The 24,486-nt window shown below is 36.6% G+C and overlaps 2 protein-coding genes across 2 annotated transcripts in view; one reads left to right on the plus strand and one right to left on the minus strand.

Annotated features, from left to right (window-relative positions):
* The window catches only part of CCDC146 (coiled-coil domain containing 146), a gene marked incomplete at its 5' end in the record, with an annotated part of 109,846 nt that overhangs the window by 20,122 nt on the left and 65,238 nt on the right, over positions 1–24,486 (plus strand). The window lies entirely within an intron of this gene.
* On the minus strand, positions 2,880–9,682 carry FGL2 (fibrinogen like 2). Its single transcript, XM_079931720.1, has 2 exons — positions 9,008–9,682; positions 2,880–6,246 (listed from the first exon to the last, which is right to left on the minus strand). The coding sequence occupies exons 1-2, from the start codon at positions 9,621–9,623 to the stop codon at positions 5,540–5,542; spliced, it is 1,323 nt and encodes a 440-aa protein (XP_079787846.1). The 5' UTR covers positions 9,624–9,682; the 3' UTR covers positions 2,880–5,539.

Consider the following 24,486-nt stretch of genomic DNA (forward strand, 5'->3'; position numbering starts at 1 on the left):
ATGTATTTATTTTTATTTATTTATTTTTGGCTGCGTTGGGTCTTCGTTGCTGCACATGGGCTTTCTCTAGTTGTGGCGAGCTGGGTCTACTCTTCATTGCAGTGCACGGGCTTCTCATTGTGGTGGCTTCTCTTGTTGCGGAGCATGGGCTCTAGAGAGCAGGCTCAGTAGTTGTGGTGCCTGGGCCTAGTTGCTCTGCGGCATGTGGGATCTTCCCGGACTGGGGTTCGAACCCGTGTCCCCTGCATTGGCAGGTGGATTCTTAACCACTGCGCCACCAGGGAAGCCCTCAATGGTTTCCTTTGCTGTGCAAAACCTAAGTTTAATTAGGTCCCATTTGTTTATTTTTGCTTTTATTTCCTCTACTTTAGGAGACAAAATCAAAAAAATATTGCTGCTATTTATGTCAGAGTGTTCTGCCTATATTTTCCTCTACAAGTTTTATAGTATCCAATCTTACATTTAGGTCTTTAATCCATTTGATAGAGAATGTTCTAATTTCATTCTTTTGCATGTAGTTGTCAAGATACATGCACCCCAACGTTCATGGTGGCATTATTTACAATTGCCAAGATATGGAAGCAAGCTAAGTGTCCATCAACAGATGAATGGATAAAGAAGACGTGGTATATAAATACAATGGAATACTACTCAGCCATAAAAAAGAATGAAATTTTGTCATTTGCAGTAACATAGATGGACTTGGAGGGCATTATGCTAAGTGAAACAAGCCAGACAGAGAAAGATAAATATTAAATGATATCACTTTTATGTGGAATCGAGAAAATACAACAAAATAGTGAATATAACAAAAAGAAGCAGACTCACAGACATAGAGAACAAACTAGTGATTACCAGTGGGGAGGGAGGAGGGGCAGTATAGGGGTGGGAAAGCAGGAGGTACAAACTATTGGGTATAAGATAGACCCAAGGATGTACTGTGTAACATGGGCAGTATAGCCAATAGTTTGTAATGACTGTAAATGGAAAGTCACCTTTAAAAACTGTATTAAAATTTTTTTTGAAAGATTACTCCCTCAGGAAAGAAGACAACAGTGCCTTCAGCAAGAAGCCCTCTATCTAATGTGGGGGAGGGACCACTCCAAGGAGTCACGCAGGCTGTCACGCATTTGGGAATTCAGGGGACTCTGAGCTCTCCAAGTACCCCCAATTTCCCTCACTCCTATTCTCACTTCCAACTCTTCCCAATCAATAAACAAAAGAAACCTGGCAGAGCTATGCTTCAGTAAACACTGCAAATTGGCAATGCACAGAATGAAATTCGAGTTTGGATTCAGCCAACTGTCCTTGTTACCTCTGGGGAGAGGGAGGCATTGGAATTGAAGGTGGTTTGCAAAGGGGTCTTTAGTCTAAGCTATAATTAAAAAAAAATTAAAGCATTTATGCATTTGGTATGATTAAAATTAATTTCAAATTTGCAAGATGGTATAAGTATGAAAAACTACTTTTTTCTTTAGGAACTCAGCCAGGTAGAACAATCACTGTCTTGCCTAGTACAACCATACTCCTCTGCATGATATATACCCAGAGGCATGTTCCTAGAACCCCTTCTAAAAGTTTGTCATTCTTATGTATGCAATGCTATAGTATATATGATCCTGTCTTGCCATCTCCTCCCCTGAAGTCAATCACTTCTAAACCGCATCCACAATCTCCCAGATCCTCAGACTTGGTGGTACCTACTCCTTCCCCAGTTGTAACTCTGGCTTCTTTAGACTATAGCTCTTCATCTATGGTAACATATTCATGAACCACTTTGAGTAATAACACTCTTGTCTCAAATTTCCTTTACATCCTAGCCTAACAGATTGATTTTAGGGTAGAACCTAGACGATTATGGAATAATGTAATACATAATAAGGAATATATAGGATGGTATAGGACCAAAGAGACAAGGCACCAAACCCCTCCTGATGTCATCAGGAAAGATAATTATTTAGGATGATGATGATGATGATAATAGATATGTATGTTCTAGGTGCTTTGCATATGCTATCTCATTTAATCGTCTCAATAACTCTATTCTACTGTTATCCCAGTTTTATAATTGAAGGAACCAAAGAACAATGAGATTAAGTGATTTTGCCTGTTTTCACACAGCTTGCAAATAATGGAGCTGAAATTCATACCTAGTTGGTCTGGCTGCTGAGTCCCTGCTCTTAATTACAGATAATAAGACAAAACTCAGTGGGGGTCAAGGATGCCATTCTATCTAGACCAAGGGAACAGTAACACAAAGTAATGAAAATATGAGAGAATATGGTTTGTACTAGAACAACAAGGCATTCAGTTTGGCAGGAGTGTGAGTAGTGGCAGAAAGGACACTGAAAGGGTAGGCAGAAATCGGTTCACGAAGGGGCTTATTTGCTGGATTTTATCATATACAAAATGAGGAGCTGTTGACAGGTTTTAAGCAGGAAAATAACATGATCAGAATTGTATTTTTGAATAATCCCTGTGGCAGTGATATGGAGGATGGATTGGAATAGATTCAAACTGGGGGCACAGGTCACTATTAGGAAGGGCTTGCATTATCCTAAGAGGATGATGAGGGCTAAACCAGAACAGCAACAAGAATGATGGAAAAAAGGGGAGAGGCGTTGAACGCTGCAAAATGAAACTGAAACTTCTGTATTTCAAATGTGTCAACAGTATTCTAGAGGGAAATAAGATAATGGTGTCCCTGTATTTGTCTCTGTCTTCCTGTTAATGAAATAGTACTCATTAAAGTCTTCACAGAGGCAAAGATACTGTCTAGTTAGGTAAACATTATGCAAGTTTTCAGCCAAGAGTAAATATATAAAAATTATTTTACAAATAATACTTAATGTTTCTGCATTGAAGAAATAAATAGATGAGAAGATTAAATCTTTTATTTCACAAGGCTTTTAAAAGACACAAAACATAAACCTATTTATACATAAAGGAAAATAAGAATTCTAAGCAAGAGCTTATCATGACGACATTACCCATCATTCTTTACCTTTAAACCTTCTGCCCTTTCCTTGGGTAGCCATTCAGAAATAAGGACCAGTGAATTTTGTTATCTGGATGTCTTTTATCGTCGTAAATTTAAGCTCTTTATTTACTGGATGAATGTGTCATCATTTCATTTAGAGCATTACTACTTATCAGAAAATCCGATTTTTTTTCTGTGATACGTGAGCCAGTTCCATTTGGAATTTCTAGAGGCCTAATTTTAGTCAATATTTTCAAAGTATGATAAAGCTCAGAAATAATTTGTTAATTAAGATAACAAATATTAGCCAGTAAAATGAAACCGAGACAAGACTCTAAAATAATGTATTTCTTAGTAGTCAATCCACATTTATGAACATTAGCATATATTAGTGAACAGTTATGTTAAGGCAAAAGACTCTCTCAGATATAATCTATTTCCATCAATATGTTAAAGATTACCAAAATCTAAAATATATTTTATAATATAATAAGTGACATGAAATGATTTCAGAAAGGAATTTCTATGTTACAGAGTTTGTTATTAGAAAGGTACCATAAAAGTATAATGGGAAATAAAATTTTACTTAATATAAGGTGGAAAGATAGAAAGATAAGCTTTTAAGTATTTACATAGATTAATGAATTATTTGCCAAATTCTCCTGAAATGCTACCTAGTTCCTATTAAATCAGTGGACACTTGCTATATGAGCTATTTTTCTTTAGAACTGTATTTTTTTTTTTTTTTTTTAGAACTGTATTTTTTTAAGGAGTCCGTTTTTATCAAAGAAATTTACCTAAACTTATACATATATTAATAGTTATATATAGTAAGTGAAAATGCCCTTATCTGAAATTAATACATTGTATAATATCAAAATCTTCATAGTCTTTTTTAGAAAACAGAAAAGAGAGAGAAATAAAGAATTAGTTACAACATTTACATTTGATGTATTATTGAGTAGATATGAAGCCTCTGAAATCTACGATATTTTATATTTTTGTCATCACTTAATTCTATTTGCATTTCTCTTGCTTTAGTATTTTAATAGTATTAGTAATATAGTTTGCATCATGTTTACCTGAACACTTTGTATGTTATATATTTTTAAAAGAATATCTTGCTTCTTTTTGATTAGAATTTTCTATAAAAGACATTAGTTGAAAAATTAACTTCTTACCTAAAGTTACTATCCTCCTTAATCATTTTCAAATAATGGGTAAAGCTGCATCTTTGTGAATTTATTTTTGAAAACTTGGTTACTTTAGTAGAAACAGACACCAGAAATTGAACGTTGAATGTATTTCTATGACTCACATACAGTATGGTGTATCCTTTTTAAATTTTATCCTAGAGCACTTTTTTAAACGTGCATTAGAATACAGCTGTTCTCTCTGAAATGGTCCCTTTTTACAATGGTGAAATTTAACAAACTATTTTTATAATCTTTTGAATATCATTTTTGCATTCTGGAATTAATTGATGAATTATAAAAGTTCCAGATACTTTTGTTTTGTTAAAAAAAATAAACACCCGTATTTGAATCTTCTGATAGCAAAACAAGCAATATACCATTTAGGGTTGAAATATATAATATTTGAACTACGGTTCTATATATTTCAAAATTCATATTTTTTATAAATAGATTTATCTATTTGTCCTATAAAACGTAGCTTTCTATGAAGTGAATCACTTAATGATATTATCGCTTTGGATATAAAATTGGCCTACATATAAGTGCTTCACTCCTCACCCACACCTACCTCTCCAAAAGAAAGTCTACCAGTAGTCTCGCGCAGTAATGAGCAGTCTTAAATTAAAAACAGTTGTGCATTAGAGCAAAGGAAGATATTTTTCATGTTAAAGCAGTTTTTACCATCAAACATCTAAAGAGTTATAAACTATGAATGAATTACCTTTAAACCATGGTCTTTAAGGTTAAATTCATTTTCTGAGTGCTCTTAGGAGTGACATTACGCTATCACCTTTTAAAATATTTTAAATGATAAAATTCTACATTTCACGAATAGTGCAGGAACAGGTTTAATTACGTATGTTTCCCTTTGCTTGGGAATTAAAATGCTGTAAATGCCATAAATTGAGTAAGTTTATCTCAGAATGAGGAATATTTAGAGACAAATAAATACCCAATAACTATTTATAGCCTGAAAAGATGCGTTTAAGTCACAGTCAAAATACAGGTTACTTGTGTAAAATCTAGCCTACTGAATAAACAAGTATTTTTTTAATTAGAGTGAGTAATATGAGTAAAAATTTTTCAAATAAGAGACATTAAGAGAATTATAACTCTACTGTGTGATTCTCAATATTCCCAATTGCTTGCAAGTGTTTATTCGGATAACAGCGTAACAGCAACAAAGGACTTCTTTAAATGGCATATTTTTCAGCTTTATTTCAAATGCTGTATAGCGTAAGAACCCATTGCTCAGAGAGAAATTTTAAGCCATGGAAAAAGAGTATGAAACATATTCCAAAGTGCTGAAGGAATTAATTGCCCTATTAGGTAACGAATACCCAAAAGAATGAGCATTAGTGATTTATGGCTTAAAGTGCTTGGGTCTGATCAGCATTTTGACTTCTTTGAAGGAGGACTTGTAGCCACCAGGTTGTGCCTCACTCATACCAGGCCAGGTCCCCCAGAAAATCCCATTTCGGACACCTCTGTATTTCTGGTGATAATATTTGCCATTTAAGTTTGCAGAAAGACATGCATCAAACCACCAGCCTGAACTGTAGTAGAGCCCACAGTTCCCAGAGGGGTATCGATCGTTGTCTCTATCCGGGGTGGTGAAAAACTTCAGATCGTGGTTGTAATGTTTACTGAAATGTAAGGCATCTCCAGCTGTGCCATTATAGTTACCAATGTGTAAACGGTATTTGAGAAACTCGTTGGCCACATAAAAGTGATCATACAAGGCATAGAGTTTGACACCGTTAAAGTCTTCAAGATCTATTCTTAGAATCATGTCCTTACTCTTAGTCAGAAGATGGATTTTATCGTTCCCCAGCCAAAATTCTCTTCTGGGGTTTCCAAAGCCTACTTTGTAGTCTTGCCATGTTCTGGTGAAGTTGGTGCTTCCATCAACACGTGCCTGCAGCACTGTCCAGCCTCCCTCCATGGTCTCCATGTCACAGAAAACTTCGAAGCTACTATTTTTGGGATCCGGTGTGACTCTGTAGAGCTCACTGCTTCTTTTGCCTATCGTGTAGTATTCAGAGCAATCTTTATATATAAGATGTTGAACTGCAGGGGTAAAAAAAGAAAGGCATTGGATTTTGTTGATAAAAACTAGGCATCTAAAGAATTCTTTATATGCACGAAAGCAGTTTTATAATTTGATCAATGGTGATAATGAAACCTTGCTCAGCTAAACTTACTTGAACCTGTTTAGCAAATGCTTGTTAACGACTCAGAACAAGAACCTGGTGTCATAAAGCAGACAAAGCTCCCCAGCACAGTCTTGGTTGGTAATAATACTGACAACACCACCAACAAACAACAACAAGAAGACATAAAAGTGATAGTTTCAGTAACTCAGTAATATTTAGTGAGGGCTCCGCATGTGTTCTAGGGATTCTTGATAACATTTTCACACTTAATCTGCACATGAACTTTATGATGTAGATATTATTAACAACCTGCTGGTGAGAAAGAACATTAGGCTCAAAAAGGATCCGTGGCTTGTCCAACTTCACAGAAGCTTTAAAAGGCAGAGCCAGGACAGAGCTCAGATCTGGCTGGCTGCAAAGCTTGTCCTTGTGACCACTGCATCCCTTGGTCCTGAAAGTCAGATGATTCCAACGCTCCTAGAACTGCATTCCATGTATACAGAGGAAGCACAGGCTTCTATATCCTTTCACCTAAAGAGGCTGATAGACTCCACTTTCAGGCAGTTTTATAGGATCGTTCTAAATGATTTATTAAAATTCTAAAATACAGCATTGATCAACATTTCCATTTATTTTACCTGCTTGACAATTAGACACAGAAGCTTAAGTTCTTTTTAAAAACTTCAATAATATACCAATATTCTTACTCTGAATTTATTATCCAGGAAAATATTTAGCTAGTGTTTCCCATGTCTGGTTTCTAGAAGGAAACCACAGGTGATTATGCACAGGATTAGTGTAATAAACAGTTAATGTGGTTCTGTAGGAACCAACACAGATATTTACTCCAAAATAATTTTTAAAAAAATTGGTACTGGATCAGGCAAGTTTAATACAAGACACTTATGAGCCACAAATAATCTATTCATCTGTACTTAGAGCTCAGAATATTCAGATAGTTCCCCAAAACTTAGTAGAAAAAAAGACAGTAGAATCTTGTTCTTGTCATTACAAATTGCCATGCAGTACCACATCTAATGTTCACCCACGTATGTCACCTAAGATGTGAAACTCTGCCTTGCAATGTGCAGGGCACATTTAGATGCAGGCTGCTGGGACTATTAGCAACAGTGGTCCTGGAATCTCCCAAATACCTTCACTGGGTAGATTCCCTGGGGAATCTACCTAGGGAAGATGCATGAGGTGCTTGTTTCTAAGGGCCATGATCTCTGCTTCAGGCACCATATCCCTTCAACCTCACACTCATGCAGAGATGGCTTTCCAAAGTGTGATAAGACCACCATCAGCAATGGTCCCAGAAACTCATGTGGAAAAACCAGGGTTTGGGGGAACCAGTGCCACAGCTAGCGGTTCGTGGGCAGAACAGGCAGTTAGGTTTATGGCCTTTAACATATACTTATTAAAGCTAATTCAGATTATCAGCAGATAATCTGGATGGGGAAGATGGGTTCTATTGTTACATGCTTGAATTCTAGTGAAAGAGAGGAAGAAATAAGAATGTATTCCTTCCCTTACTGGTATGCCAAAACGCCCCTTAAAATGTTTTTGGGCCACTAGGTCTAAAAGCAAAAAGTTTTGCACACATATGAAGCCATATAGCTGCTTTTATCCCATCTATAAAATCTCCCATTTCCACTAGACATTCGGGATTATGAACTGCAGATTACTTGCTAAAATCTTTCAGAGGTCTCTTGTTGCCATATAAGGAGCAGTCACCTGACCACACAAATAAACTGATTTCCAAAGAACAGAGTACAACCCCAAACACTGCCTTAACTCTACTATTTTCAAACACTTCAGTGAAGAGATAAATAAGTTAAACTCACTGAAACATTAAGAAATTCTCTTAGAATATTACTCTGCCATAAAAAGAAATGAAATTGAGTTATTTGTAGTGAGGTGGATGGACCTAGAGTCTGTCACACTGAGTGAAGTAAGTCAGAAAAACAAATACCATATGCTAACACATATATATGGAATCAAAAAAAAAGAAAATGGTTCTGTAGAACCTAGGGGCAGGGCAGGAATAAAGATGCAGACATAGAGAACGGACTTGAGGACATGGGGAGGGGGAAGGAGAAGCTGGGAGTAAGTGAGAGAGTGGCATGGACATATATACACTACCAGATGTAAAATAGATAGCTAGTGGGAAGCAGCCGCATAGCACAGGGAGATCAGCTAGGTGCTCTGTGACCACCTAGAGGGGTGGGATAGGGAGGGTGGGAGGGAGACTCAAGAAAGAGAAGGTATGGGGATATATGTGTACATATAGCTGCTTCACTTTGTTATACAGCAGAAACTAACACACCATTGTAAAACAATTATACTCCAATAAAGATGTTTTTTAAAAAAAATAAAGAAAAGAAATTCTCTCCCTCCACTTCTGTTTGTGTGTAGCTCTGGCGTCAGCAAATAAGATCTTTGAAAGTGCTTTCTGACGCATACAGAACTCATGATTTTTTGTAATTAGGTCCTATTCCTTTCTGTGGGCACATGTGCAAAGATAATAGTTTTTTCTGTTTCACCTTGATGAATAAAAGGCCTAACTTATATAATTCATCCTTTATTTAACTTATATGATAAGGTTAATGTTTATAGATACTGTCCAGCTATATAACATTCATGAACAAATGATAAGAAAACATTATACATACCTGGACGTGATTGTTTTTGTTCTTGAGTGGGACACTTAGATGAACATTTGCCATCCAAACTATTGACAACAAATGTTAGGTTTGCCACTTTGCTATCAACATAATGTTCTATGTTGTTCATATTTACAAGATTCAGCTTCTCCAGGCGACCCTGAAGCACGTCGATCTCCTCCTTGGCATCCTTAAGGTCAGAGGACAGCTTGTTAACCTCGCTCTCTAACTCTCTAACTCTGTTGTCACCAGCTTCTCCCAGAGCTCCTGTGCCGGGTAACAGCAGTCCACTTCTGCCCAGGTCTCGGTTGTCATCAGCCTGCAGTTTGCAGTCTTGGCAAGACTTCTTCAGGCTCTTTACAATTTCCTTGAGGTTCTGGACTTCTTTGAACACCTCCTCGATCCTGCCAAACTGCTTGGGGAGCTGAATAGTCAGCGGGGGCAGGTTCACCTGGTAGGGACAGTCTCCTCCCTCCTCGCATTTCGCTCTGCTTTCTAGTCTCACCGGGCAGGCGTCCTGGGCTGCTTCATCTTTAATTTCCTCTGTTGCATTGTCTGCCACAACCAAAAAACCATAAGCAGCAAGGACAGCGGAGCTCAGCCAGCACCACTTCGCCAGCTTCATCTTTGCGGTGGCGCTCGCCCCAGCAGGGAAGGGGGCCGGGCTGGAGCTCTTTTTAAGAGCTGCAGCTGCCTTCCTGAGTCAGGCTTTCCGTGTTCTCAGAAAAGGGCGGGAGCACGTTGCATCACCAGTCTCAGAAACACGGAGGAAGAGGAGATCGTCCTCATCAAACTCAGTGTGCCCCAAACTGTTATTCGTTCTCAATCAAAACCACCCGCTTTGGAATTCCTGCAGTTGGTCAGATGCACATACTCAACAAGTTTCACTTTCATCTTTTATTTTTAAAAAGCACAAGAAAAATCTTGAATCTTAAAATAATTATACTTGAAGTAAATCATTTCATGATACTTAGCTCCACAGTGGGGTAAATAGTTTTTAAAGATAAAATTGAATGTGCTAGTTATCCAGATTATGTGAAGGACAGAAATGTTACAAAAATGGAAACGGTTCTTTTTCCTTCTGGGAATGGGGCATTGAGAATTCTGTATTTTCTTCACGTTGTGCTTTCAGGTGAAATCTCAAGCACTTAAAATTTTACATATAATGAAGTTCAGCTTTCTGGTTCATGCAGTGGACTTTTGTTTCATCTGTTTGAAAAGGGAAGAAAACTGGTAGAAAAAAAAGCGCTGCTTTCTATTTCTCCAACCACCGCATAGCACAGGAGGAATGTCTAACTGACAAAAACACCATTAAAATACATCCTTGCCTTTCATCAAAACCAGCAGCCTTTTCCTTTGCTCTTCACCAACTCTGTGACTGTACTGTCCTTCCACATCTGCCAAGTACGAATCTCTGAACTAGTCTGCCCCATCTTTGTTCTGATTCTTCTTTTGTCTCCGGCATCTTTGCCTTCCCTCCCTGCGGGCAGCCATAGCAGTCCCCTCTCTGTGTTTCTGCCTCCGCAGTGGGCCCTCCACCTGGTCTCTCTGTCACTTGCTATGTCACTGCTTTGCCCCAAACATGTCTGCATTCATGACTTTTCATACTTTTCAAACCTTTTTTCATGGTTTTCAAACTCTTCTCCTGAGAGGCTGAGGACAGGAAGGGGGAACAGCTTCTATTGAAGGAACCACCTCCTTTTAATTTATTTTACATATTGGCGTCTCATGTAAGGTTTCTTATTAAAAAAGGATTTTATTGTTTTAAAAATAATTTCAAAATTATGGCTAAAAATCTAAATTCTTATTGTATTATTTAAAGTGCTCTGTAATCGATCTCTTATTTATTTCTTTAACCTGATTTCCTATGATTTTTCTATCTACTCCTTCGTTCCAGCCAAACGCTCCCGTTCAGCCTAACTATTCATGTGCTCTAAATGTGTCAGGCTCACTTTACACTTCCAAACTGTATTTACTCCTGGATACTCAGGAGGCCTAGATTCCACCCCTGCATCTACTTCTTATTGGATCTATAGATCATTAACTTTGCTGAGTCTTGGTTCCTGGAACTGTGAAGGAGAAATTTGGCTATTCTCCCCTCATGTAGGAATGATAGTTACAAAAATTTTGAGTGGTGCAGTGCTGAAGGAAAAATATGCAGTGTATAAAATGTAACATTCTTGGGCTTCCCTGGTGGCGCAGTGGTTGAGAGTCCGCCTGCCGATGCAGGGGACACGGGTTCGTGCCCCGGTCCGGGAAGATCCCACATGCCGCGGAGCGGCTGGGCCCGTGAGCCGTGGCCGCTGAGCCTGCGCATCTGGAGCCTGTGCTCCGCAACGGGAGAGGCCACAACAGTGAGAGGCCCGCGTACCGCAAAAAAAAAAAAAAAAAAAAAAGAAGGAGAATGATGATAATATAGATAATAATATCTTATAAAGCAGAAATATATAGGAACGATGTTTAGCGCAAGGTACATTATTAAATGCCTTCGACTGGATAGGCTATAAACCCACATATTTAGCCTGTCAAGTCCAGTCAGGAATTTATTAAAGATCTGTATACTCAGCACTATGCTAGAGCATATAGATGTATCCATCCATCCATCCATCCATCATATATTAACTGAGCATCCTCTATGTGCAAGACATTGTTCCAGGCACTTAGGCTACACTAGTGAACACATCAAACAAAAATCCCCTTTTCCTTCTTAGGAAGGGGTATTGAAGGCTTTGTATTTTGTTCATGTTGGACTTTCAAGTGAAATCATAAGCACTTTTAAGCTTTTGTAAATCTAACAAAGGTATAGCTTTCTGACTCTTGCATTGGGCTTTTGTTTCATCTCTGTGAATCAGGGATTTGCTTTCTAGGCACTGATGTTGATTGGGCCCTGCACACCCCACTTAGCCAAGGGCCAGTGGCATAGTTCCATCTAAAAAGCTTGGACGTGCTATGGGAACTGGCTCCTGTCCCTTCGGGACCATAGAAAATACCCCAAATAAAGGCCAAAAATCGCTTTATTAATCAGTTTTTATCGACACTAGTAAGTGGGAATTCTGGGTTCTTAATTTTAAAAGATTATTGTTCACTTGCCAGAGGCAGACACTAAGTGAGGACCACATGAAAGAGGCTCAGTCTGCCTAATGAGTTTACAGCCCACGGGGGCAGAGAGTGTTGTGCAGGAAGCTTTCACAAATACTATCTCACTACATCCTCCCATCTACGCAATTACTTCCTGCATGTGCAGATGAGCAAAGAAAGGGTTCAAAGCAATAAATCACTTGCCTATGGTTTTGCACTTTTTAAAGGACACTTGGAATTTGAACCTGGGTCTGACTCCAAAGTTCACGTCTTCTCCTGTGCCACCCTGCCATGTGGGGGGCAGAGAGATAATACTGGAAAGGAATATTGGTACCATGTTGTGGAGAGCCTGGTGCTTAAATCACTGCTTAGATCAGTGGGGAGCCACTGAAGGTTTTGAGCAAAGGAATACTATAATCAGTTAAGCATTTGAGAGAAATTAATCTATCATTGAAATTGTAGGTGCACCGGAAAGGGAAAGATTAGGCAAAAAGAGCAGTTTAGAGGCCATTTAAATAGTCCAGGTCATTGTTTCCCGAAGTGTGTTTTCTGGAACGTGAGTACCTAGATGTTGATAAATGTTATGTGACAACGGAGTTCCAGGACAGGTGGCTCTGAAAATTATCAGTAATTTGCAAATGTGCATTATTGCTGGCCAAGAAGAAAACAACATATGCTGCATTTTTCAAATTTTGGTTGATAATGGGAATCCTTTTTTCTTTTCTAGCACCATTTTTAGGAATGAATCTTCTGCTAGAAACCAGTAGGAAATGCTGTGCTAGGTGAGAGGTGCTAGTGTAGTGGCGGGCACTAGGTAAGAGGTGAACTAGTGTGGTGGCAGGAGGGGTGGTGAAGGGGTAGCAACTATTTTTGTCAAAGAGTAATAGAATCTATAGAATATGATAAGCGATGAAAAATGGAAGGAGAGGGTAGAGTTGAGAGAGCACCATGAAATATGACTCCAACTGAAGTTAAGTAATGCCATGGCAATGAGAGTAGAGAGGGAGCCGTAAGCTGGGGAGAGTGTAGTAGTATTATTTCTGTTTTGAATAGAGTGACAAGCCACCAGGTAGAAATATCTAACATACAGTTGAACATCTAAGTATTACAAACAGCACAGAATGGATATGGATGTCAATTTGAAGCCACAGGAACCAAAAGGATGGTAAAACATGAGAACTGGAAGAGTGCTGTGTCACAAAGACCAGGAGAGAGGGTTTCAAAGAGGCAGCCATCAGATAATCAAAAACTTGAAGAGCTGATTTCTGGTCCTCAACTCCTACAGAATTCCCACCCTCCGACCTTGACTCTCTGTCGTCTCCTTCTTGCTGGAAAACCTTTCCAGATTTTCTCATGCCCAGCCTGCCCTGACTCCTAGAATCGTCTACTGATTCCTCATGGCAGTGTCGGAAACTTCTACCCCGTATCTGCTCTCAACCTGGAACTGATGCATTACGCCCACTTACAGACTTGTTTTTCAGATCTAAACAAATTATTTAACACCAATACATGTTGGGATTTTAAAGTAGCAAGATATATTTTTATAAGCCCCATATGAAAATTACTTTCATCAGTCTATATTCACAATATATTCAAACTTCTTTTTTTTTTCTTATGCAAAGTATATTTAAGAAAGGATCTGCATTTACTGTATCTGGATCAGATCCCAAAAGCAAATTTTCATTTCCCTTAACACAGTTTTCTTAAAATAAAGAAACCCTTTATGTCTCTATTTGTACCAAAGGAAGTAAGTAAATTTAATAACAATTATTATTTACAGTACTGAGATCCTTTTCTTGATATTATGCCTATTAATTTAACATAGTTGTAGTTTCTAACTTACTAAATTTGATGGTTCTTTAGGGAGTACATGTTTGGGGATAAAAAATTAAAACATTCACTTTTTAATCTACTTGGTTTGTAATGTCAACAGTAAATAATGTTTATCTTAATATTCCTTAGAGGTCTTAGTCCTTGTTCATTATAAAGTTCATGGAAAGAACTTTAAACAAAAGCCTGATTTCAGCAGCCCATAGAGAACTGCCTGATTTTGGTTAAAACTAGAATAATAGTTGGTAGTTTCTTTGTTATGCCTTGCAAGTACATCTCTAGCATAGATAAAGAGATCCAGACTAGGAAACCCTCCAGCATGGACCTACCATGAAAGATCCACTATGTGAATCCTTAAGGGTCTGGATCAAGAGAAATATAGGGCAGAAATATCCAAAGGTCCACTCTTAATAAGACTATAAAACATGCAGTCATCTGATGAACTAATGGTCTAGGTCTTCAGTGAGATATCCAGGGCTTCTCAGGTTAGAATTCTTTGAAACTGGAATATTTCATGGGAGTCTTGGAATGTCCATCTTATCAATGTCAATATCTTATCAGCAAAATCTTTTACTGTGTATCCCACACCAAGCCAGGGATCATGGAGGAGCTAAGAGATCCATGGGGCATGGCATCTAATTTTCCTGTCATCTCTCTAAATTTCCAGAGACTCAATAAACTTCATATAACCAATGTTGAGGAAACAAAATATGTTTATTTTTATTTCTTGTATTGGAGATTGATCTTGAGTTTCCTTTTATATTCCTCAAACAAAACAAAAATAAATCATAATAAAGAAATCAAAAATATGAAATTGTGGCTTTCCCTGTCTTCCCTTTGTTTCTCATAATTTATGGTAGTTATGTTTTCTATAATGTCACCACAAACACTGAATTAGCAAATACCAAACCATTGCTCCTAGGGGAAATGCAGGGTTAGGCTTCTACGAGCCTCTGGTCCTAATATTTTTGTCAACTGATCAATATATAACCTTGTTTTCAATGTGTTTCTGTTTAAAGACATCTTATTTAGTATATATTGTTGATTCATTAACACAGAATACATGACCAAGAGAACTATAATCATGCTTGAAGGAAGCTTATCTAACACACGTATTTCCTCCTTAAGGTACATCACAGCCTTCTTGCACTGAGGAACACTAGATAGCACCTCAGAACTATGCTCAGGGGCCATTTTAAACAGTGAAAACATCAGCAAAAAACACAAAAATGTGGAAAAACATGGCACTTAGACCACAAAAAGAGCACTTGGTTACAGTATGAGAGCTGAAATAAGACAACAAGAGTGTTGATCTCTGAGCTCAGCTGGGAATGCATGTGTTGGGCAGCTCGAACTTTTCACCACGCTGGCCATGTCTACAAATGGTCCCCAAAGCCCACAAGTATTATCCTGGAGTTATAAATAAATTCTAATAAGTAACTGAATTTGCAAATATGCAATACATGAATAATGAGGATTGATTTTATACTGTTACAAAATCCAAGGCTTTAAATTCTTAGAAATGTCTATATATTCATTCTAAGTGTTAATTTGGTTTTATCTGTTTTATCACTTGCATTTCTTAGGGTATTATTTGCTTTGTTTGCCTTTACTTGGCATTTAAAAATAATATATAAATTTATAGAATATATAACATTACATATATCTATTATGTTATATAATTTTATATAATATCATACAATATGATATATGTTATATAATTATATAAATTTAAACTGAATAATAAAATTTAGCTTAGGAATTTGTTTCAGTTCATTCTTAAAAACAGTATGCATCTTAACTTTTGTAATTAAGTTATGCAATTAACTTTTTAGGGAAAAATGAAAATAGTAAACTAATTCCATGCCAACTGAATAATTTCATGCTGCATGTATGTCTTTTAAAAGCCTGTTCTTTCCTCTCTTTGAAACTTGTTTTTTAAAGACTCAAGTTTATCTTATGAAATATATATGTCAGCATATGAATTCTCAATAAATGTTAATTTAAAGGTGATTTCTACTGTGCTGGTAACTAAAGAAAATCTATGAAATGGAGTAAATGTTGTAGTTTTAATAGTAAACATGATTTAAAGTATGGCATTCTGAGGTATAGCATTATCTTATTAAGTTTATTTCTTTCTCCGCTTCTAGTTTGATATTATCTATGATTTGAGTCATATCCTATTGTTTGCAATGAAAATTTTTCAGAGTATGAGAAACTACTTCTTGATCATTATCAAGAGATGTAAAATTGCTTGGCCCTTATTTTAAAGTGTCCACCATTATTTACCACAGCTTTCCTCTGCTTGTGTATTTAACACACAATTATTTCAATCATGTTTACATGTACAAATGATATGGCATGTATTTTGATACTTAATATAAAGTTCAGCTGCAACAACTGCTGTTGCACAGAAAGATGACAACACAGATGCACAAGTTGTGGTCAAGTCATGTATAAACGTAGACTTAAAGTAAGTCGCCAATCACTACCGTTTTCATCTCAAAAATAGCATGACATGACAGGGTGAAAAGAGCCTTAGAATGGTAGTTATGGAACCCATGATCTTAGTGAAGAAACTCCCACTTTCTTGTCACTTAACTAGGCATTAGTTTCCTCATCTATAATATGAGGTCAGATTAGAGATCTTAAGGTCCTTTTCAGGTGTAATAGTTTATGACTGTAAATGTTATTAATTAGAAGTCATGTAATAGCAAAGCAAGTCATAAGTATAGATGGTCCTTTAATTAGATCATTAATTCCAATGGAAAATTATAAAGATCTTCTACGTTTTAGTTATTCCTCCATTCAATGAGTCCTCATTTTGCATTTATTGAACCATGCTCTGTACCGACCCTGGGGATGACATAAGTGAAAAAACAGACCCAGTCCTCACTTCATGGAGCTTTAAGTTGCAGAGCAAAGTATTTCAAGCCAGAGCCAGCCTTGGGCCAAGGCAATGTGTTTGGTGTTAGAAAGGGGGTCGGTAAGCACACCAAGGCCTTTTCTGCACCTCTCAATTCCCTCCCACTATGCCATGGCATTGGCCTCTCCCTTTGCTAACTCTGAAAATAGCCAACTTTAGAGTCATTCTTTTCAAATTAGACCACAAAGGTTGTACAGTGTCTGTATATAATCATGGCTATGTTGGATATATGCTTCCTGGCAGAGAAGAGAACTTCCCGTTTTCTTTATTAGGCTTCTTTCTTTGCCTCTTAACCCACCCCCATAACTACCAGCACTCCAAAATCTCCCATTTACAAAGCAGAGTGTTTGGAATGAAAGGGATTTTTAAAAGAAAACCATATTCTGTACAAATGGCGTGTATAGCTTTCCTAGGTCTAAAAGTTATCTAATGATCATAGGGTTTATTAATTCAATAAAGGACAGATTAGGCAGAATGCACAGAATAAAGATACAGCTGTAGCACTGAAAATATAAGAGCACAGGAGGTAAACATATTAAAACCTTTTGCTTTTACATTTGCTGTTTTCCCTATTTTTTCCCTCTTGTTTTATCTTTGCTTCTGCATTGTGAGGCATAGGGGTACGGAGGAAGAAGAAGCTGTTCTTTAGCAACTAAAAGCATATGGATTGGGGGATTTTACTCTTCTCTTTTCTAAGGCAAGCCCCAGAAGAGGAGCCTGGCCTGACTGGGAGAATCTAGGCTAGGTTTAAGTGGCTCTTCCTCCCTGCTCCACGACTAGCTAACATCTGCTGCTTATTATGTGGCCCATCTTCTCTAATTTTCCTGCTAACTCCCACCCAAAACACAGAAGACAGAAATATAGTACAGAGGAATGTAGTGGAGCCCAGAGAGATGAAGGTGGTGGGATAAAGATGACAAAGAAAAGAGACTCGAGGGAAAAACAGGGAGAGAAATTGAATCATGGTGGGGTCTGTACCAGAGTCTTGTTTAAAGAAGATATTAAGTCCATATGGAAAGCTAATTTTATAGGATTTCTTTTCCGGAATGGGAATTGAGAGAACAAAGTTAGAGGACATGACTGGAATCAGAGCATTATGGCATCAAAGATAAATGCTTTCTTCATCATTTTGGCAGTGGCCAGTTGTGTTAATAGTTGCTTCAGATTATATTATTACATTGCCATAAATGAAGTTAAATAAACTTTTAGGACATAGACCTTCCAAACAGCTTTACTTTATAAACAGTGTGAATTTTTAGCCAATATACCCAATTTCCAATGTTTAAAGGAGTTTTGCTGTGGAACTATTTGCCTTCATAACAATTTAATTCACTGTGATTTCCTGAATTTTTCATATTTTAAAACACCAGTACTATATCAAATAGAATAATAACATTGTCAGGTAGAAGCTGAATATACTAGATACATATTCCAGTAATTAATATGAAATATCTAGAATAAACAGCATTTACAGTTTAATAAAGGAACTTTAATATTAAACAGCTATTTCAAACTTTTCCAGTGCTGTAAAACTTCAGAAAACGACATTACATGTTATGAGGACTAGCCCCTTCATTTTACAGATGAGTAAACAGGTCTAGGAAAAACTAAATGACCTGTCCATGCCTGGCCAAGGCTGCTCATGTCTCCCAATTTCCATGCCATCTAGTTTACACTGATCTCTAAGGTACCCTTAATTTGTAGCTAGACTATAGAAAAATGCTACAAAAATATAGTCTACCCATATTAAAACTTTCCTGGTACAATGCCCCTGGGATTTTAGAAAGCAATAAAGTTTCCTCACGTCCTTCAAAACAACTGGGCATTACCAAATGAGCTATTCACATACCTTGCTATATGTGAAAATGATTCAGACAATTTCTCCAATATATTCTAACCTGTCACTATAATTTTCTCAACCTGTCTTTCTGTTTATGCTTGTGTGCGTTGTCTGGCTTGGAGTATAAATTCTTAGAATAATAATTTTTTATTATTATGCCTCACCCTGCCAAGAACTGCATTCTAGAAGGCAAGTGAAAAAAAAGTTTTAAATCTCTTTTCTGAAAAGAATAATTTCTGATTATAAATGAAATACTTGCTCATTATAAAAAAGATTAGAGAGACTTCCCTGGTGGCGCAGTGGTTAAGACTCCGCACTCCCAATGCAGGGGGCCAGGGTTCGATCCTGGTTAGGGAACTAGATCCCAAGTGCATGCCGCAACTAAGAGTTCCCATGCCACGGCTAAGGAGCCCTCGAGCTGCAACTAAGAAGCCCACATGCTGCAACTAAGAGCTGGTGCAATCAAATAAATAAATAAATATTAGGAAAAAAAAGGTTAGAAAATACAGAAATTCTCAGGAAGCAAGACAAATCTTAAACAAACAACCTAACCTTACACCTAAAGGAGCTAGAAAAAGAAGAACAAACAAAACCCATAGTTAATAGAAGGAAAGAAATCATCAAGATCAGAGCAGAAATAAGTGAAACAGAGACTTAAAAAAATAGAAAAGATCAATGAAACTAAGAGTTAGTTCTTTGAAAAGATAAACAAAATTGATAAACTTTCAGCCAGACTCATCGAGAAAAAAAGAGGGCCCAAATCAATAAAATCAATAATGAAAAAGGAGAACTTAAAACCAACATCACAGATATACAAAGGATCATAAGAGTTTGCTATGAACAACTATACACCAATAAAATGGACAACCTAGAATAAACAGGCAAATTCCTAGAAGTGTACAATCTCCCAAGACTGAACCAGGAAGAAATAGAAAATATGAAGAGACCAATTACAAGCAATGAAATTAAATCAGTAATTTAAAAACTCCCAACAAACAACAGTCCAGGACCCGATGGCTTCACAGGTGAATTCTACCAAACATTTAGAGAAGAGTTAACACATATCTTTCTCAAACTACCCCAGAAAATTATACAGAGGAAGGAATGCTTCCAAACACACCCTATGATGCCAGCATCACCCTGATGCAAAAATCACACAGAGATATCACACAAAAAAAGAAAATTACAGGCCAGTATCAATGATGAACATAGATGCAAAAATTCTCAACAAAATATTAGCAAACCAAATTCAACAATACATTAAAGCGATCATACACCATGATCAAGTGGGACTTATCCCAGGGGTGCAAGGATGGTTCAATATCTGCAAATCAATCAATGTGATATGCCATATTAACAAACTGAAGAATAAAGTCATACAACCATCTCAATAGATGCAGAAAAAGCTTATGATAAAATTCAACATCCATTTATGATAAAAAAAAACACAAACTCTCCACAAAATGGGTATAGAGAGAACATACCTCAACATAATAAGGGCCAAATATGATAATCCTACAGCTAACATCATATTCAGTGGTAAAAAGTGGAAATCATTTCCTCAAAATGAAATCTTAAAAAAAATGAAATGAATGAATACAACAAAACAGAAACAGACTCACAGATAGAAAACAAACTACTGGTTATCAGTGGGGAAAGGGAAGGGGGGAGGGGCAAGATAGGGGTAGGGGACTAAGAGGTACAAACTACTATGTATAAAATAAATAAGCTATAAGGATATATTGTACGGCACAGGGAATATAGCCAATATTTTATAATAACTTTAAATGAAGTATAATCTATAAAAATTTTGAATCACTATGTTGTATACCTGAAACTAACATAGTATTGTAAGTCACCTATACCTCAAAAAAAAAAAAATACAGAAATGTATATGACAACTATATTCCTACCACTTTTTTCTTTTTTTATCTTTTCCTACCACTTTTTATTGTAGTAAAATATTCATAACATAAAATTCATCATTTTAACCATTTTTAAGTGTACAGTTCAGTGACATTAAATTCATTCACATTACTATCCAACAACTACCACCATCTATCTCCAGAAATTTTTCATCATCTCATACTGACTCTGTACTTAATAAAGAGTAAATCCCCATTCTCTGCTGCCCCACCCCTGGTAAAAACTGTTCTACTTTCTGTCTCTATGGATATGACTATTCTAGGTACCTCGTATAAGTGGAATCATACATTATTTGTCCTTTTATATCTGGCTTATCTCACTTAGTATAATATCTTTAAGGTCTGTTCATGTTATAGCATGTATCAGAATATCATTCCCTCTTAAGGCTGAGTACTATTCCACTGTATTTACACATCACATTTTGTTTATCTACCCATCTGTTGATGGACATTTGGGTTGTTTTCACCTTTTAGCTGTAATGAATGATGCTGCTATGAAAATGACTGTACAAGTATCTGTTCAAGTTCCTTCTTTCAGTTCTTTTATGTGTATACTCAGAAGTGGAATTGATGGATCCTATGGTGATGCTACATTTAATTTTTTGAGGAACTGCCCATAGTGTTTTCCACATCAGCTGCACCATTTTACATTCCCATCATCCATGCACAGGGGTTCCAGTTCCTCCATATCCTTGCCAACAGTTGTTATTTCCTGTTCTTTTGAAAATGGCCATCCTACTGGATGTGAAGTCCTATCTCATTGTGATTTTGATTTGTATTTTAGAATGATTAGTGATGTTGAGTGCTTATTGACCATTTGTATTCTTCTTTGGAGAAATGTCTATTTAGATCCTTTGTCCATTTTTGAATTGGCATTGTTTTGTTGTTGTTGTTGAGTGTAGTATAATGATGACTTTTATTAACGTTTTAGACTATTTCAAACCATCTTTCCAAATATATATGTTTGTATGTAATTTTATAAAAATTAGACCATCTTCTACATAGGTTTTAATCTTTTTAAATTCTGAATTTAACACATATAAAGTGTCCAAAATATAAAGATACAATTGAAATCAAATACTCAACCACCATCCAGTCAAAAAAGCTTCAGGAAATTCCCCTCCTACTCTGTCATTCACTCTGTAGTAGCCACTGTATTGACTTTCATGATAATGCTTTTCTTGTTGTTCTTAATAGTTTTACCACCTAAGCATGAATCCCCATACACCATACGTTTTTGTGTTGCCTATTTTTATTATTTTTAAAATTTATTTTATTTTTGGCTGCGTTGGGTCTTTGTTGTGTGTGTGGGCTTTCTCTAGTTGTGGAGCGTGGGGCTACTCTTCATTGTGGTGTGCGTGCTTCTCACTGTGGTGGCTTCTTGTGTTGTGGAGCACGGGCTCTAGGCACACGGGCTTCAGTAGTTGTGGCATGCAGGCTCAGGAGTTGTGGCTCACAAGCTCTAGAGCGCAGGGTCAGTAGTTGTGGAGCACAGGCTTAGCTGCTCCATGGCATGTGGGATCTTCCCAGACCAGGGATCAAACCCATGTCCCCTGCATTGGCAGAAGGATTCTTAACCACTGTGCCACCAGGGAAGTCCCAATTTTGCCTATTTTTAAATTTGATGGAAACAGAATTCTACAAAATGTATTATTTTGTGTTTGGTTTCTTTCACTCTATGTTATATTTATGAATCATTCATATTTTTGCATGTATATTTTCATGGTTTGGTTTTACCAATATTATATTTATCCAATATATTGCCAATGGATATTGAGGTTGTTTCCAATTTTCATAAATTACTAATAATGCAACTTGAACGTTCTTGTGCGTGTCTCTTGGTGTACTTGTGCATGCACCTCTGTGGGCATTTATCAAGGAACAGAACTGTTTTGCCACAGGGTTTGTGAGATTAGGTAATTTTTCATATAATTATTAGTCATTTGGGTTTAAGTGACTTTATTTTCATGATCTCCATTCTTCCAATATAATGTTTTTCTTTTAATTTCTACAACTTTATTTGTTCTTTTTTAATAAATTTGTATTATTAGCTCTTTGTATATCAAGTATTTGCATACTTTTTTCAACTTTGACATTTGAATTTCAATTGTGGTATTTACATATATGGAAGTCTTTAGATGTTTCATTTTTATATTAATCTTTTCCTTATGATTCCTTTACAATACTACAATCATATAAATGCCATGTGAATTTTCTATTATTTTTATGGTTTTATTTTTTATGCTTGAATTTTAATATTCTAGAATTTGTTTTAAAGTGTGACATAGGAACCTAACTATATTTTTCCCCCAAATGTTTAAAAAGTTCTTACAATACAATGTTTTAATGAATTCCACCTTTTCCCTGCACTGACATGAACTTATCCATAAGCAAAATGTTTTCTGGTTACATTGATATGGCTCTCTATCCTGGTGCTACTGTCCTACTGTTTAAATATGATAGATCTAGAATGCATCTTAAATCTGAAAGGGAAAATGCACACTTAGAAGTCTTCCTTTTATAAATTTAAATAACTTATTATTCCAACTGGACTTTACAATAAGTTCCAAAAATTCTAGTGATTAATTTGGGAATAATTGGCCTATTTTAAAATGTTTTTATCAGCCTGGGACATTTGTTCACAATTTCTTTTACATTTCCCTATACACTTTTGTAGTTTTCTATATATGGATCTTTCACATATCTTGTTAAGCTTATCTCCAGATTTTTCATCTTTCCCATTGGTATTATGAATCAGATCTTTTCTTCAATATGTTTTCAAACTTCTTATTAATTTGGAAAGCTATATTTTTATAAATTTATTTTATAGATGGACACCTTACTGCATTATAAAATTATTTTGTATTTTTCATGTAGGTATTTATATCAGCTGCAAATAATGACCATTTGCCCCTCTTCCCCATATATACACACTTTCCTGTCTAAATCCCTTGGTATATATTTTCTGAATTATATTCAATGATCATGCTCATACCAGTCACTCTTCCCTACCTTCTTTCTTTTTTTTTTTTTTGCGGTACGCGGGCCTCTCACTGTTGTGGCCTCTCCCGTTGCGGAGCACAAGCTCCGGACGCGCAGGCTCAGCGGCCATGGCTCACGGGCCCAGCCGCTCCGCGGCATGTGGGATCTTCCCGGACTGGGGCACGAACCCGTGTCCCCTGCATCGGCAGGCGGACTCTCAACCACTGCGCCACCAGGGAAGCCCCCTTATTTCTTATTTTAGTGGAAATTCCTCTAGAGTTCCATAATTAAAATGTGACGCTAGCTATTTGTTTGAAATTAGTGCTTAAAGGATAATAAATTCTCAATAGTTAGTACTAAGCCTGTAACTGCTGTTGTCCGATTCTAGCCAAAATGGCAGGAGGCAGAGTGGAGTAGTGAAAAGAGGATGGACTCTGAAGTCACCATGAATCTGAACCCTTGCTTCTCTCCTTAGAGCACAGCCTCTCTGGCACATACCTATTTCATAGGATTATTAGAGAATTAAATGAGATAACATATTCCAGGCCCCTAGTATATTGTTCTGACATATACTGTTTTTATGCACAATCTAAACACTATAGTTTAGATTGTTCAGATTTTTCCAAAAATTTCTTTGTAAGTATAACTAACATTCTATTCATCTCTATTAATTACATTCATCTATTTTTCTCAAAATGCTCAAAATAAGGAGCATCTCTGTAAAAAACAAAAAAATAGAAGTGAAAAACCACTTTGATGGGATACCAGTCAATGCTAAGCATCTGTTTTCTTCTGTGGAATAGAGTGTGTAGTCTCTAAGTTTCATAAGAATATCAGAACATATTCAAAGTGTCTTTGTAAGACGTTCTAGGAAATTTTGTTCCTTTGTGCTTTCTTTTTAAACTAG

The sequence above is a fragment of the Stenella coeruleoalba genome, assembly GCF_951394435.1.
Source record: "Stenella coeruleoalba genome assembly, chromosome: 9".
NCBI lineage: Eukaryota > Metazoa > Chordata > Mammalia > Artiodactyla > Delphinidae > Stenella > Stenella coeruleoalba.

Coding starts and splice junctions, on each gene's coding strand:
- FGL2 (XM_079931720.1), bottom strand. CDS start 9,623: ATGAAGCTGGCGAAGTGGTGCTGGCTGAGCTCCGCTGTCCTTGCTGCT. Junction 6,247..9,007: donor ACAAAAACAATCACGTCCAG/GTATGTATAATG, acceptor TTACCCCTGCAG/TTCAACATCTTATATATAAA.